The sequence below is a fragment of the Ictidomys tridecemlineatus genome, chromosome 9 (genome assembly GCF_052094955.1).
Source record: "Ictidomys tridecemlineatus isolate mIctTri1 chromosome 9, mIctTri1.hap1, whole genome shotgun sequence".
Taxonomy (NCBI): domain Eukaryota; kingdom Metazoa; phylum Chordata; class Mammalia; order Rodentia; family Sciuridae; genus Ictidomys; species Ictidomys tridecemlineatus.
Genome location: NC_135485.1, coordinates 68,623,081 through 68,636,974, shown reverse-complemented (window position 1 = coordinate 68,636,974; position 13,894 = coordinate 68,623,081). Strand labels below are relative to the sequence as shown.

General features: G+C 35.5%; 1 protein-coding gene and 1 long non-coding RNA gene across 3 annotated transcripts; one reads left to right on the top strand and one right to left on the bottom strand.

Moving 5' to 3' along the window:
• Positions 1–404: 404 nt before the first annotated feature.
• Positions 405–2,713, top strand: LOC120892321 (uncharacterized). The gene is made up of 2 exons (XR_005736926.2): positions 405–560; positions 2,388–2,713. It is a non-coding gene; the product is annotated as an uncharacterized LOC120892321 (long non-coding RNA).
• A 1,810-nt stretch (positions 2,714–4,523) lies between these two features.
• On the bottom strand, positions 4,524–11,624 carry Spp1 (secreted phosphoprotein 1). 2 transcript variants are annotated; one of them, XM_005341895.5, is made up of 7 exons: positions 11,466–11,624; positions 10,338–10,405; positions 10,190–10,228; positions 7,654–7,734; positions 7,375–7,416; positions 6,043–6,354; positions 4,524–5,352 (listed from the first exon to the last, which is right to left on the bottom strand). In XM_005341895.5, the coding sequence occupies exons 2-7, from the start codon at positions 10,389–10,391 to the stop codon at positions 4,951–4,953; spliced, it is 930 nt and encodes a 309-aa protein (XP_005341952.1). In that variant the 5' UTR covers positions 10,392–10,405; positions 11,466–11,624; the 3' UTR covers positions 4,524–4,950. The 2 variants fall into 2 exon arrangements, with proteins under 2 accessions (XP_005341952.1, XP_005341953.1); XM_005341896.5 differs by lacking the exon at positions 7,654–7,734.
• Positions 11,625–13,894: the final 2,270 nt, after the last annotated feature.

Here is a 13,894-nt window from a genome sequence, read left to right as displayed (position 1 = left end):
CCTCCTAACCTCTCTCTACCCATCACTATATATAAGAAAGGAATTTTAAAATTCAATTTGTTACAATCCATTACTACAGTTTTCTTTTTACTACTTATTTCAATAGCTGGTGTTGGTCAATAGAGAGTCCCTGCTTTTTAGTACCATGAATAGGAGTCCAGGTTGTCTTTGAGTGTTTGTTTTCATTCTATCATAAAAAGATGTCCCAGGCTTACTTTTTACTCTTCTTACCAGGAATTAGGCTTTTTTTCTAATAAGCCTGTCCAACTATCAGTTAGTTTACTACCATTCTGCTCCAAATCCATTGCCTCTCTTGTGCTTTATGATTCTAGAGTTGGACCCTGCAAACATGCTTCCTTATCTTGCTGCACAATGCCGAGCTTTGTCAGTAGAGGGCGCTGGAGGGACATTGACGAACCGGCCCGCTCAGGCGTTCCGGGTGTCCTTGCTCTTCTTGCTTCTAAGGCGCAGCCGCTTTGGTGCTAATTCTCCAGCTTCCAGCTCAGCTGCCCTGCCCCATGATTTCCTACTCGCCAGCCTCGGTTTTCTAGCCGCTTGTGGTCAGTATCCTGTTTACCAACTTCAGCCCACCCGCTGTGGACCGGACACAACAAACTTCTCTACCATCTCCTGGGGGCTGTCGCTGCACCTTTTCCAATAGGCATGAGTCTCTGCTTAAATTGTTCCTTATCTCATCCCTATGCCCTCACCAAATTTGTCTTTTATCCTCTCTGGTTAACCTCTTATTTCTAGTTAATAATTTTTTATGTTCAAGTTTCCCTGTTCAAATTACTGGTGAATTTTCTGTTTCTGAACCTTGACTGATAAAGAAGTGTTCCAGAGACTGGGGTTTGGTACCACTACTGAAAGATGTGATTTCGGGATAAACTTGGTGATGCCCTAGGATTTGAGCACAGTGCTGAGCAGTGTTCCTGATAGGAAATGAGATGCTTGCATTCTGTGGCATGTACGGATTACACAATTACTAGGCTATCAGCTGCAGTTAATTGTGATGAAGTGCCAATTGAAGCAAGTACATTGGGAGCCCAAAATGCTGGGGCACTTGACTAATGATGCCTACCAGGACTGTGGTATGGGATTGCCTTGTCATAGGAGAAAAGTTTTTCTGATACCCAGATTTAATGGAACCCACTCATCTATTTGTCTATTGTTTTAATGGCTTCCTTTTAAATTTAAATCTCTGGCGTATTTGGATATTGTTTTGATTTTGATATATGGGTAAGATATGGTTCCAATTTTATCTTTGTCCAAATGGATATCAAGCCACTCAAACTCATATATTGGAAAGTCCATCTTTTCCTAAGTGGTCTTGGATATCACCTTTTTCATATATTAATATCCCACATGTGCTTGGATCTGTTTCTGAACTTACTATTCCCTTCCACAGATCTGTCTATTCATGTGCCAGTACCACAACATTTCTTTTAGAGTCTTTATAGTGTATATTAATATTGGTTAGAACTCCCTTGTTGCTGTAATTTTTTAGAATCTGTCTTCATATTTTTATGCTTATTTTTCCATATAAACTTTAGAAGCAGCTTGCATAGCTCCAGGAGAATTTTTTACTTTCATTGTTTATTGGAATCAAATTACATGTGTATATTACTTGCAGAGAACTGACATTTTTATGGTGTTGAATAGTGCAATACAAAAAATAAATGCTATCTTTCCATTTGTTCAAGTCTTCTTCTTTGGCTTTTAGGAGTGTTTTAGTTTTGATAGTATCATTGTTTATACATTTTCTGTTAAGTATTTTATCTTTTTTTCTATATTAATGACATGTCTTCTAAGTGGTTAGTGTTTGTATTTGGGGGGCATGTTTTAGGTCAATTTTATATCATACAAACTTACAGAATTTATTAGTTACCATATTCAGTATTGATTCTTACCTACATAGAAATATAATTTGCCCAATTCTCATGTTTAATATCATAAATTTGTATCTCAATATGGTGCTGAACAGTGGTGGAGATAGAGGGCATATTTGCTTTGTCCTTGATCTTAAAATGGGAATGCCTCTAATGTTTCTCCATCGAGGATGATACTGGTTGGGGGCTGAGGCATAAAATATTTCATCATATTAAGAAAGAATCCCTTAACTTTTGTGTTACAAAATTAGGAATGAATGTCAAATATGTCACAAGCTATATAACATGTTATTACTTGCTCACTATTATTTCATTTTTCTCTTCATTTATTCCAATTCACTGTGAAGGAAGTATGTCTTACTTGTCCATTGATACTGGCTTTAACCATGTGACATGCTTTGAACAATGAAATTTGATTAAAGACAGTAGTGTTTCAGTTCTGAGTGCAACACATCATGTTTATGCTCACTCCTCTTGTGTTTCTGCTCCTTCCATCAGGACTTGCCTTGGGACAGTTGCTGTTCCCAGACTGAGAGAGAGGTGGAGCACAACTAAATCCATCCTGCACCCTCAAGCACCACCACTCTGATCAACTACAAACTGGGGAAGAAGAAAAGTAAATAGTACCTGTGGCAAAGCCCTGAGAGTGTATCCTGCTCATTATTGCCACTGAAAGAGCTTACAAATATAAAGTATTTTTTATCATCTATAAATCTAATCACATGACATTTTTCTCCTTAGACACAAACATATGGTGAATTATAGGAATGACCTTACTTATATTGAAGCACCATTGCACTAGAATAAATTTTCTTTGATTTTGAGGGCTTCTTTGAGCTTGATTTCACATTTTGCTTGCTGACATTTTATTTAGGCGTTTTCCAGTGCTAGTCATGAATGAGACTGGTCTGTAGTTTTTTTTTTTTTTTTTTTTTTTTTTTGTGTGTGTGTGTACATGCATATCTGCATGCAATCTTTTTCAGAATTGATTATAATAGTGGAATAAAGATCATTTGAGAGATGTTTTTTATTTTATTCTACTACAATTTGAGTGGCATTGAGACTATCTAGTTTTCGACAATTTGATAGAATTCTCCTGTCAAATTATTTGGAATTAGTTTTTTTATAGCTAATTCTTTATATTTTTTGTAGTTATTTTTTCTCTTTCCTCAATGGAAATTTGTATGTTTATTTCTGAACATTCCAGAGTTGATTTTGGTATAGAGATGACTCCTGATGGTTTGACTTAAGATTTTTCAACTTATAACAAGTATGAAAATTATAGACGTTCAGTAGAACTCACACTATGAATTCCCATGATGATGATACACAGTATGATGATCTCTCATGATGCTGGATAGTGGCAGTGAGCCATAGGAACCAGTCATCCACATGATCAGGAGGGAAAGCAGCTGATGCTGCATAGTATACAGTGTTGCTAAGCTGTAATGTTTGACATTTTGTTCATTGAGTACAGTTTTGACTTATAATATTTCAAAGGTTCAGTGGGTTTATCTGAATGTAACTCCATCAGAAGTCAAGGATCACCTGTGTTGTTTTCCAAGAAAAAGATCTAAGTCATCTAGGTTTACCTTTTGATTTGAATACAGTTGTGACAAATAGTTTCTTTTTTATTTTTGAGGTGTTCTAAGTTTAATTGGCTATCTCCTTGTTTTTATTTCTTATTTGTGATTTCTGCCTTTTTTTTCATTATTAGGTTGGCTAGTGGTTTATCTATGTTGTTGATTTTTTCCCCAAAGTCCTAGTGTTTTGATTTATTAGTTTCTTTTTATCCGGTTCTCTATCTCATTACTTTTACTTCTCATATTATCATTTCTTTCTTTTGCTTTGTTTTGTAGCTCTTTTCTAATTTTTAAGACTAGAGCTCAATTCACTTAATTTTATTCTTTTTGTTTTGTTGCAAGGATGTAAAGCTATCAGTATTCCTGTGATTATTGGATTAACTATATTATATTGATTTTTGTCTTCAATGTTTCTTTTTTTAAATATTCTACGGTTTTAATTTTTCTTCTTTTGTCCCAAGGGAAAATAGGCAATCTTTGAATTTCTAAATAGAATATCAGGTTTCAGAAACAGCAGAAGAGCAAAACATGGAATTGAAGAAGCCTGCTCTACTCGGTCTTCCATAGTTTTAGTTTTGATGAAAATTTGAATTCTGATTATACTTGAAACAGCATTTAAAATGTTTCTGTTACAAAGGGTCTGTCTCTTTCTTATCTAAGAGTGATCAGAATAGCTATCATACCTGCATAAGGTTTCATCAAAGGCAGGAAATAAAAAAGTTAACTGTCCAAATTTAATGAGTTGTGATGAGAAAAAATACAACAGATTTGTGATTGCATCTAGGCTTTTGTTAGTTTCTGTATCAGCTATGTTAAAATTAGTAAAAAGACTTTTTTGGCATGGCTGGAGGCATTATAGCTGAGTATCAGCTCCCAGACCCTGGTTTCATTGTCTAGGAACTTAAGCTCAGCCAAAAAATGGTTAGTGGATCCTGTCTCTGACCCCAGCAGGATCTCTGTCAAATGCAGCAGATTAGTTAGAATGGTTACATGTTACTAATTCCAAGACTACTGTGGGAAAGCAAATAAATAATTGACTCCACCATATTCATTACATTCAGATACAAGATTTATTCACACCAACAAAAATAATCACAACAAAATATACACTCATTTAAAAAAACAAAAGATTAAAGTGACATAAAATGTTATATTCTCTTAAGTGTGTATAAGTATCTTTTGCTTCTATATACCTTTCTATTCATAAAAGAATAACAAATATTAAAATACAGTGATAGTTTGCATTTTTTCAATAGAAAAGATGTAGACAACATGCTGAAGCTTTTAGGTTACAAGGGTGTTACCATGACAAAGCTACAAGCTAATGATCAAAAACATTATCTATTTCCTGATCCACATATCCATTCACCCACTAAACTGAGAAATAAGCATTGAGTATTGTCTTTCAATCTCTATAATGTATGTTTTCTTTTTATTAGGAGTAAAATATGAAATTGTACATTTTTTCCCTTCTCTTTTTAATTGACCTCAGAGGATGCACTCTCTATTTCATGAGAAACATGAAATATCAGGTGTTTATCTTCCTTACTCTTAGGGTCTAGGACCAGCTTGTCTTCCTTACTATGAGATTCGTGGCTTTGGAATTCCTGACTGACTCTGGAACTTTCCTGACTGTCAATCACATCAGAGTGCTCACTGCTGTTATCACGGGCGTTCCTCTTGTATTCCCTGGTCTGCTCTTGGCTGTGGGTTTCCACACTGTGGTCATCCAGCTGACTGGTTTCATGACTGTCCTTCCCATGGCTGTCCCAATCAGAGGGCACTTTCAGGCGGTGGGCAACAGGGATGGCCTTGTGAGCATCGTTCAGCTCTGAGCTCTCCATGTGTGAGGTGAGATCCTCGTCTGTAGCATCAGGATACTGAACCAGAGCACAGACAGAAGAAGAATGATATGAACAGTCAAGGATGGGAACATTAGAATTCTTTTTAGCTCTCTGTAATGTTTAGGCCAAATTATTCTAAACATTGTCTAAATTTGGTTGAAGGAAATAAGAATTCTAGCATGTTGCTAAGTACTTTACCAGCCCCTTTCACATAAGTCACGTCCTTGAGTTAATAGGTACATCATTTACCTATATAATGAAACCTTTGAGGTAGTCTCATTATCTCCAATTTACATAAAGAGAACACAACTCTGAGAGTTAAATTATGAAAAGAATACTAAGTGTGAAGCTAGGCCATATCTTGATCCTTTGCCTCTGGGTTCAATACAGTTAGTGACTCTAAAATTCCTCTTAGTTATAAAAATATGAACCTCATATTTTGCAAACAATCATTGTTTTCTGAAGTCTTTTTTAATCTAAAAAAATAATTATATCAAATGCTTTGGAGACAGAATTTGGACACATAGAATTGTGTTGGAGTGGAAAAATTTGGAAGAAATTGTGTGAACTTAAAAACCACCAAGTGGAAAAAGTTTTGTATTTAATGATCATAGATTATTAATAAATATTTGCTTGCTTGATGAATGATAAAGAAGTATGCAGACTCTGATTTCCTAGAACTGAATTCTCTTCATTACCATTGGATGTGTCTTTTAAAGGATTTACCTGGACTTCAGAAATGTAGAACTTCTTAGACTTTGACCTCACTCCATAATCTACGCTATCTCCTCGGCCATCATAGGTTTCTACTGTGGGGACAATCTGAGTGAAAACCGGGGTGTCTGGACCATCAGTGGGAGATTCAGTGACCACTTCATCTGATTCATCAGAATGGTGAGACTCATCGGAATGGTGAGAATCATCCTCATCAGAGTCATCTGAGTCAGTAGAGTCCTGGTTGTTCACGTGGTCTCCATCATCGTCATCATCCACATCGTCCATGTGGTCATGACTTTCATTGGACTTACTTGGGAGGGTCTGAAAGTCAAGACAGTACAACAAATTAGTGTCTCTGGTTTTTATGTTCCCTCAGCTTTTATTGTGCAAGTCTTTAATTTTTCTTTTATTTAGTTTCACAATCTTTGCAATTACAATATACTCTATGAAGTGAGTGTCTTCCAATGTCTCTTTTAACACAACAATAAGTGAAATATGCTCTAGGGTACTTTTCTTACTTTCCAGTAAAAAATAATTTTCATAGATATTTCTAAGACAAATATCTGAGTATAATGTTCATATTACAACATTACTTTTTCTATACATGTTAGACATTATTTATTTTACAAGTTAAATGATGTAGTAGAAATAGACACATAATTATAAGGTTGATTTTTCTATTTTAAATGAAAATTCTGAAGTTATCAGATAATTCATATTTTAATGTGTATACAAAACCTATAACCACATCCCTATTATCATGTATAATAAAAAGATGACTCTGCTATGCATATGTGTATAAACCACAGCTTAAATATGTCCACTGAATTAATCATTAAATGTCTATTAAAATTCTAATCAGCCAGTAATGTATCATTCATCTAATTTTCCTTATTAGCAATTTTAGCATATACAAGTTGAATTTTAATGGAAAATAGATTTATCTCCTTGCTCAAAAAATACATTTATAGTCTTAATAAAAAGAATAGTTATCAAACCAACTATTGTGTTAAGAACAAAAATATTCTAAAGGCAAAAAACCTTGACTTTGGTAAACATTAATCCCATGTGTATCGGGTACTATATAAGACATATTTGAAAAACCTTAAATAAATGCCAAGAAGCTTAATGTTTCAAGTAATAGGCATTAGTAGACATTTTCTGCAACACTACACTTATCTGAGGAAACCTGTAGTTCTGACAGTTAGTGAATACATATTATTTTACTGAGCAAGTTTTAGACTGCTGATTTACTAGGAAACTTGCTAATGGAATTTGATAAGAGATTCCAGCTTCTTCCATGTCTCAAGTGGTGGGTCTTTGATTAAAGTGAGAATTTACCTCTTGTTTAAAGTCATCCCTTTCTTCAGAGGACACAGCATTCTGGAGGAGGAAATGACATGTTAGTGTACATCATACATTCTCAGTTGTTTTGATTCAAAATTAATTTTTCAGTCCAAAGAAGGTCGTATTTTTCAGCCTCAGTGGTCGATGTCTTAGAGTGGAAAAGGCCAACATGCTGACCAATTGGTGTCCCGAGCATGCATTTCCCAACAGGTTGGAAGGACCATTTTACCAGCCTGAATGACCTGGTTTTAGTTTTGAGAAATTTAGGAATACCTGTGGGGCTAGGAGATTCTGCTTCTGTGATGGATCAGGCTTTAGCCATGTGGCCACAGCATCTGGGTGTTTGTTGTAAAGCTATGAAAAGGTGCATATTTGTCAATATTAAAAAAAAAGAAAGAAAAAAACCAAGGAATATCAAAATGTTATGTAACTATATCCAACTATTGAAAAACAACTATACTAATCCGGATGGATAAACATAATATGCATTCATTTAAACATATTTTAGATACCCTTTTTATAACTTACTTTTACTTGTAGATTCATTTATTGAACTTAATAGAACCTACTATGGGCCAAGCATTCTTTCAAAGTGTTTTACAAATATTAATTTACTTGATTCCTTTAATACACTCTGATAATGTTTACCACTAGTTTCCCCATCTTACAAATAAGGAAACTCAGTCACAATGTGGTTAACTGATAATAAGAGGCAGATTCAGAGTTCAAATTCAGGCTTACTAGCCCTCAAAACTGATTTTAACATTACACTTTGCTGTTCTATCTCTGCTGGATGAATTTCTCTCTCTGATAAAGCATCCCTGGAGCAGAGATGCACTTAATTTCCGTTCATCTTCACTGTTCTTTTCTTTTCAGAACAAAGATAAACTCTCTAAGGCAATGCTGTCTCATATAGTATATTTAACCACATGTGGTTATTTAAATCTAAGTTAATTACAATTTTTAAATATTTAAAAATTTTACTTCCTCAGTTGCACGAGCCACATTTTGAATTATTAATAGCCACCTGTGTCTAGTGGCTGTCTTATCAGATAGTAAGAAATACAGCAAAAAACAACATTGCACATAAGTTCTATTGCTCTAATGTGACAAAAATGTAAGTGGAATGGGCTTTCCTTTAGCCAAATTAATCTATATGGAAAGTAATGATAGATCAATGCAGAGAAATAGAAATTGCTCTGGTGAGTGTCATCTGACAGGCTGTATTGCCCTGGCCCAATCACTTCACAGCTCTGTCATTTGAAAATGAGAACCCTGGGGATGCCACACAGTCCCCTCCACAGCCACATGAAGGAGAGGTGAGCAGGGAAGGAACTAGACAGTAAGACTTAGGATTTCTCTCATGGCTGACTCTAAACAGAGCAGCTTAATATTGGGCTTCTCTAAAGATTTTGCTGAAAGAAGAGGTTGCTGGCCTGAAAAAGATGCAAAAATTACTGCGATATATATTGTTTTTCCTTGATGGCATATGAATACAGGCCCAAGTAGACTATAAGTTAAATCTATAATTCAAAAAGTCACATGAAGAAAATATAAACAAAGTTAACAGACTAAGAAACATTCAGAGCCTAGGCGTGATGGCACATCTGTAATCCCAGCAACTCTGGAGGCTGAGGCAGGAGAACTGCAAGTTTTGAGGCCAGCCTCAGCAACTTAGTGACACCCACAGCAACTTAGCAAGGCCCTATCTCGAAATTTAAAAATTAACAGACTGAGGATATAGCTCAGGGTAAAGTACCTCCAGGTTCCTTCCCCAATAATTAAAAATAAAATTAAATTTAAAACTTTTAAAAAAATTCAGTGATCCTCACACTCCCAGAGAAGCACTCCCAGTGCTCATCTTCAGGACTGAATCCTTACAGACTTTCTTGTATTTCCTACCAGCTCCTCTAAATGTCTGGGATTCTGAAAGGCTGAGCGTTGAGCTCTTCACTTACTTTCTGAAGACCATTTAATGATACACTGCCATGACTTCATGTGTCCTTTAAACATGCATCCTGACACACCTGCACACACTCACACACCACACACAGCTGGATCACACAGACTAAGAAAGAACACCTCTCTGCTGTCTTCATTAAGCAATCTAACTGCCATGACCCCAGGCAACTCTACACTGGCCTCTATTCCATTCATCTGGGTTTGAACTCTGTGTGCCTTTTTGTCCAAAATCCTCTGGACAAGGCCCACTTGTTATTCCTCTGGCACAGTTTCATCTATTGTGGAGGGGCAGGTACCTCTGCCATGGTAGTCAAATAATTGTAAGAAAGCATTTGGTTTGGTCTTATGCTCGGTTAGAAAATGTGATCTAAAGTCAGCTGATGAACACAATAGATAAAAACAGCATAAATAGACTTTCACAATGGGCTTCTTATTAAAATCTTAGGCAATGCTGTGACTATTATGGTCATACCAACAGTTCTAACATCTGAGGTGAATTTTAAACTCATCGTTTCACAAAATAAAGCAAAGGATGGAATTTTCTGCTTCTCCAACAGCATGTTGACTCTTAGGGAAAAAAAAACTCACAGAATTTTACAGAACCAATTTTGTATAAGTGACAATGGCCCAGAGCATTATGTTATTATATGAAAACATCTAGTTTTATGAGAATACTCATTAAAAAGTATACCATGCTTGCTACTGGCTTAGATCTAGAGCAAGCAGTCATAAATACTTAAAAATTCATAGGATTGACTATGAAGATAAAATTGCAACAAATATGTTTACAGCACCTCTCGCAAAAGTTGCATAATTTAACTACATGATAAACCTAAAACGTGCTTACCTGCCTTTCTTCAGAGCTGCCAGAATCAGCCTGTTTAACCTTTCAGAGAGAAAAGATGGAAAAGAAATTGCAGTGTGAAAGTATTCCTAGTACAGGGAAGCACATGATTTATTTGTTCTCAAGAATTTTAAGATTCAGCTGTACTCACTGGGAAGGAGTAGGCGATGCCTACTAGGCAAAAGAAAATCACTGCAAATCTCATGGTAGTGACCTTTCCTGCAAAACATTTGTAAGGAGGATTTACTATTTTCATAGGTTAAGACATACTTTTAGATGCTGCCACTTTACAGAATAATCACAAATAAAATATATCCTACAGAATATTTTCTATTGCTTCTAGAAAACTTTTCTTTTTAATATTCAAATCCTTTGAATTAATATTTGTATTGCCACCCCTTTTCTCCATTTCTCATTACTAGCAAGGGAGAGAGAAATTTTACAACTCTATATTTATTCAACTTTTAAATTTAGATTTCCAGAGATTATACAACAACTAGCTGATATATTCGTCTATCTAAATCTCAGATCAACAATTTTAATAATTAAAAAATAAACTAGAGTATGGAATATTTATTTTTCAGGAAAGAAAAACACAAAGAGAAAATAAAAGTATAAAAGAAAATTTGCTTTCTCCATTTTTCCAACATGTATTTCAAATGTGAATTTTAATTTAAATTATTAAGGTGTTGCTTAGTTGCCATGAACTATCTTTGAAGTTATTTAATACGGTATTCTAGAAATTTAAAATGAGCAAAGAAACATTGAAAACAGTTAACAGATTTTCTGTTTGGGATCACGAGTCTACAGTTGGTGAAAATTTTAACATGCAAAAGTAAGATATTCAGAAAGGGTTTTATTTTTCCTTAAAAATGAGATAAATAATTTTTAAAATAGCCTCATCAGTAGTTTATATTAGCATGAAAGATTCTTCTTGTTTTAATTTCCTCCATGATCATCTAGTCCCTTATAGTGATGTAGCCATACTTATCCCAAAGGAATGTAAAATTTTACCTTCTGAATGGAAGCATTGATTTCACGTCCTTTGAGAACCCCTGGAAGTATTTTTTAGTTTTAAATATGACTGGCTTTCAAAATACCTGGAAACCTTTGATCCAGGAGACCTGTCATACGTCTGACCTGCTTATTCAAAAGACTAGAATAATAAAAGTCTGATTAACAGCCTTACAGTTAATACTATTTTCCTTACAACTTGGACTTCCCCATGAAATTCAACTGAATGCACACCCCACAGCACAGTAGCCAGCTGCAGGCTTACCTTGGCTGGTGTCTGGTGGAGAAGGCTGAGAGTGACCTGAGAGACCAGTGCCAGAAGATGCTGTGCTCTCTGGCTCCTCTTCCTGCTGCTGACAACCCTAACCTCCCAGTATTTAAATGCTGCTCCAGACGTTCTCCACCAACTCCGGGAGGCGGAGAAATGTGTCATGAGGTTTTTGCCACTGCCCAGCCCACCTGCTCCCACACTTCCCCCTCTGGTTTTGTGGTTTTAAAAAAAATAACCACACACACACACACACACACACACACACACACACACACACATCTACAGTTAAAACATTACTTATGTACAATATCATTAACTAGATTTTTCATTTAGGGAATTGGCACTCAGCCTCCTGGAAGAGAAATTAGGGGTTCCATAAAAAAGGAAAAAGTAAATAGTTCTTACAAAGATTTTATTTTATAGTTTCTCAAATGAGTAGGATAAAAAAAGATTAATGTAAATAAATCCTAAATGAAATGAAATAGGATGAATTTTATTTTTGGTTTCATTTATAGATAAGGCATATCTCCAAGCACATTTGTCTCTACCATTATACTTTGATTAGATTAGAAGGCTATTGTTCAGGCAGACAAAAAGTTCAGAAACATTCCTCTCTCCATTATTACCCAATAGCTCAATTTTGTGATTTCAAGTTTGCAGCAGCTTGTCACTAGATAAATGACATGAGCGACATTGAAATTCCTGTTCATGCCCTTCAAGTTGGACTTCCAAGTGACCTTTCAAAGACTTGGATCTTGTGCTGAATTGTTTAGAGGTGAGGAATCCAATAGCTATATGACTATATAAATAGAAGAGGGGGAATGTACCCTGGATGTTCCAGAAGTAAAGCTGTTTTAGACTGAGAGCTGGAAAGTGAAGCTTCAGGAGCCAGACTGTGACTTGCAATCTCACTGTGTCACTAATGACCTGTGTGGCCTTGGGCAAATCCCTTAGCTACCTATGCAGTTTCCTCACATATAAATTGCAGATGCTATTATCTAGCTCACAGGACTGTTGAGAAGTTCAAGTGAATTCCATATGTAAAACTAACAATGCCTGGCACACAGTAGATGCAAATGCCCTGCATATTTTAAGGATCATGAGTGTGTTAACTATTAATGAAATTTATAGCAGGAGGAGGTTGTAGTGCTTTGTCATGCCTTTCAGTGGAATATGTCATCAGGATGGGAAGTAAGGTGAGATGTTTAAATTGTGTACATTAAAGAGTAATTTGCACACTTCTAAAGAAACAGATCATATTTCTTTTTCTAGTTTTTCTCCCAGGAATATTGGCTACTTGATAAGAAAAAAAATTAATGAATATATTAAAAAAACTTTCTTGAGTATTTAAAAGGAGTAGGAGAGAGAAAATTACAGACGACGACAGAATATTGTAGCAGAAGTCAGGGTAGCAGAGCTCTGAACCCATTTTAAATATTTCATGTTGTCGAGATTACTCTCCTCCTCATTCTCCTTTCTCTGTTGTGAAATGGAGATCACACTATTATTATCTTACACCTCCATGAAAAGAATTATGTGTAAATTGAGATTACAAATAAATGATTCTATTATTATATTAGCTCTGAAGCGTCAGTCCTATTTGCCAAATATTTCTATTAATATGTAGATTACAAAATTTCCTGCAGGGTTAGTAGTAGTATAACTAATCCATAGATTTCATGGACATTTGGTGGGGGTAAAATATGTCTCTTTTGAGTTGGACATATTCCAAATGAATATTTACCATTGGTTTGTAGGTTAGTAGCACACTTTAATAATTGAGATGGTACCTATATTGACAAAATATAAAACATGCAGGTTATAAAGTTGAAAAACAACATCTCTTACTCTTGCTTTTAAAACTACTTTCTTTTTTTCCCCTTTAAGCACATGACCCATAGAAGCTTGTCATGTTTTCAATTTAGTGAAGGGAAGTCTGCAAATTCTAAAAACAACAAGATTTCCACAGCTTTCACTGTAGTTTGCTCTGTGCCCACAGTAATGATTCAAATGTGAATTTAGAGAGTTATAGGAATAGATTTTGTTGGAGCCCAGCCATCCTGAGACAAACCATATGACCCTTCACAGGAATCTCCTTTCTGGTCATGGCTCCAAAGTACCACTTGATGGCAGCATTTCTGAAAAGGATTTCAGAACACATTCTGGTTCTAGAAATTTTCTTATTCCAGGGAGATAGAATGTCCACGTTTTTAATGGCAAAACTACAACTCAGTGGTAGAGTTCCATTTCTTGGAATGTCAGGTGAGGAAACATTTCTCAACAATGACTCGCTATGCAATCAGGGACAAAGACCAAGAGAACCAACATGTTCTTGTTCTGCTCCATTGATGCCCTTAGCAATCCCAAATTGACATTCTTGTCTCCTTCCCCATTCCTACACTCACTCAGAAGGCTTCTAATCC

Coding starts and splice junctions, on each gene's coding strand:
- Spp1 (XM_005341895.5), bottom strand. CDS start 10,391: ATGAGATTTGCAGTGATTTTCTTTTGCCTAGTAGGCATCGCCTACTCC. Junction 10,229..10,337: donor GCATCGCCTACTCCTTCCCA/GTGAGTACAGCT, acceptor TCTCTCTGAAAG/GTTAAACAGGCTGATTCTGG. Junction 6,355..7,374: donor GGGATGACTTTAAACAAGAG/GTAAATTCTCAC, acceptor CTTGACTTTCAG/ACCCTCCCAAGTAAGTCCAA.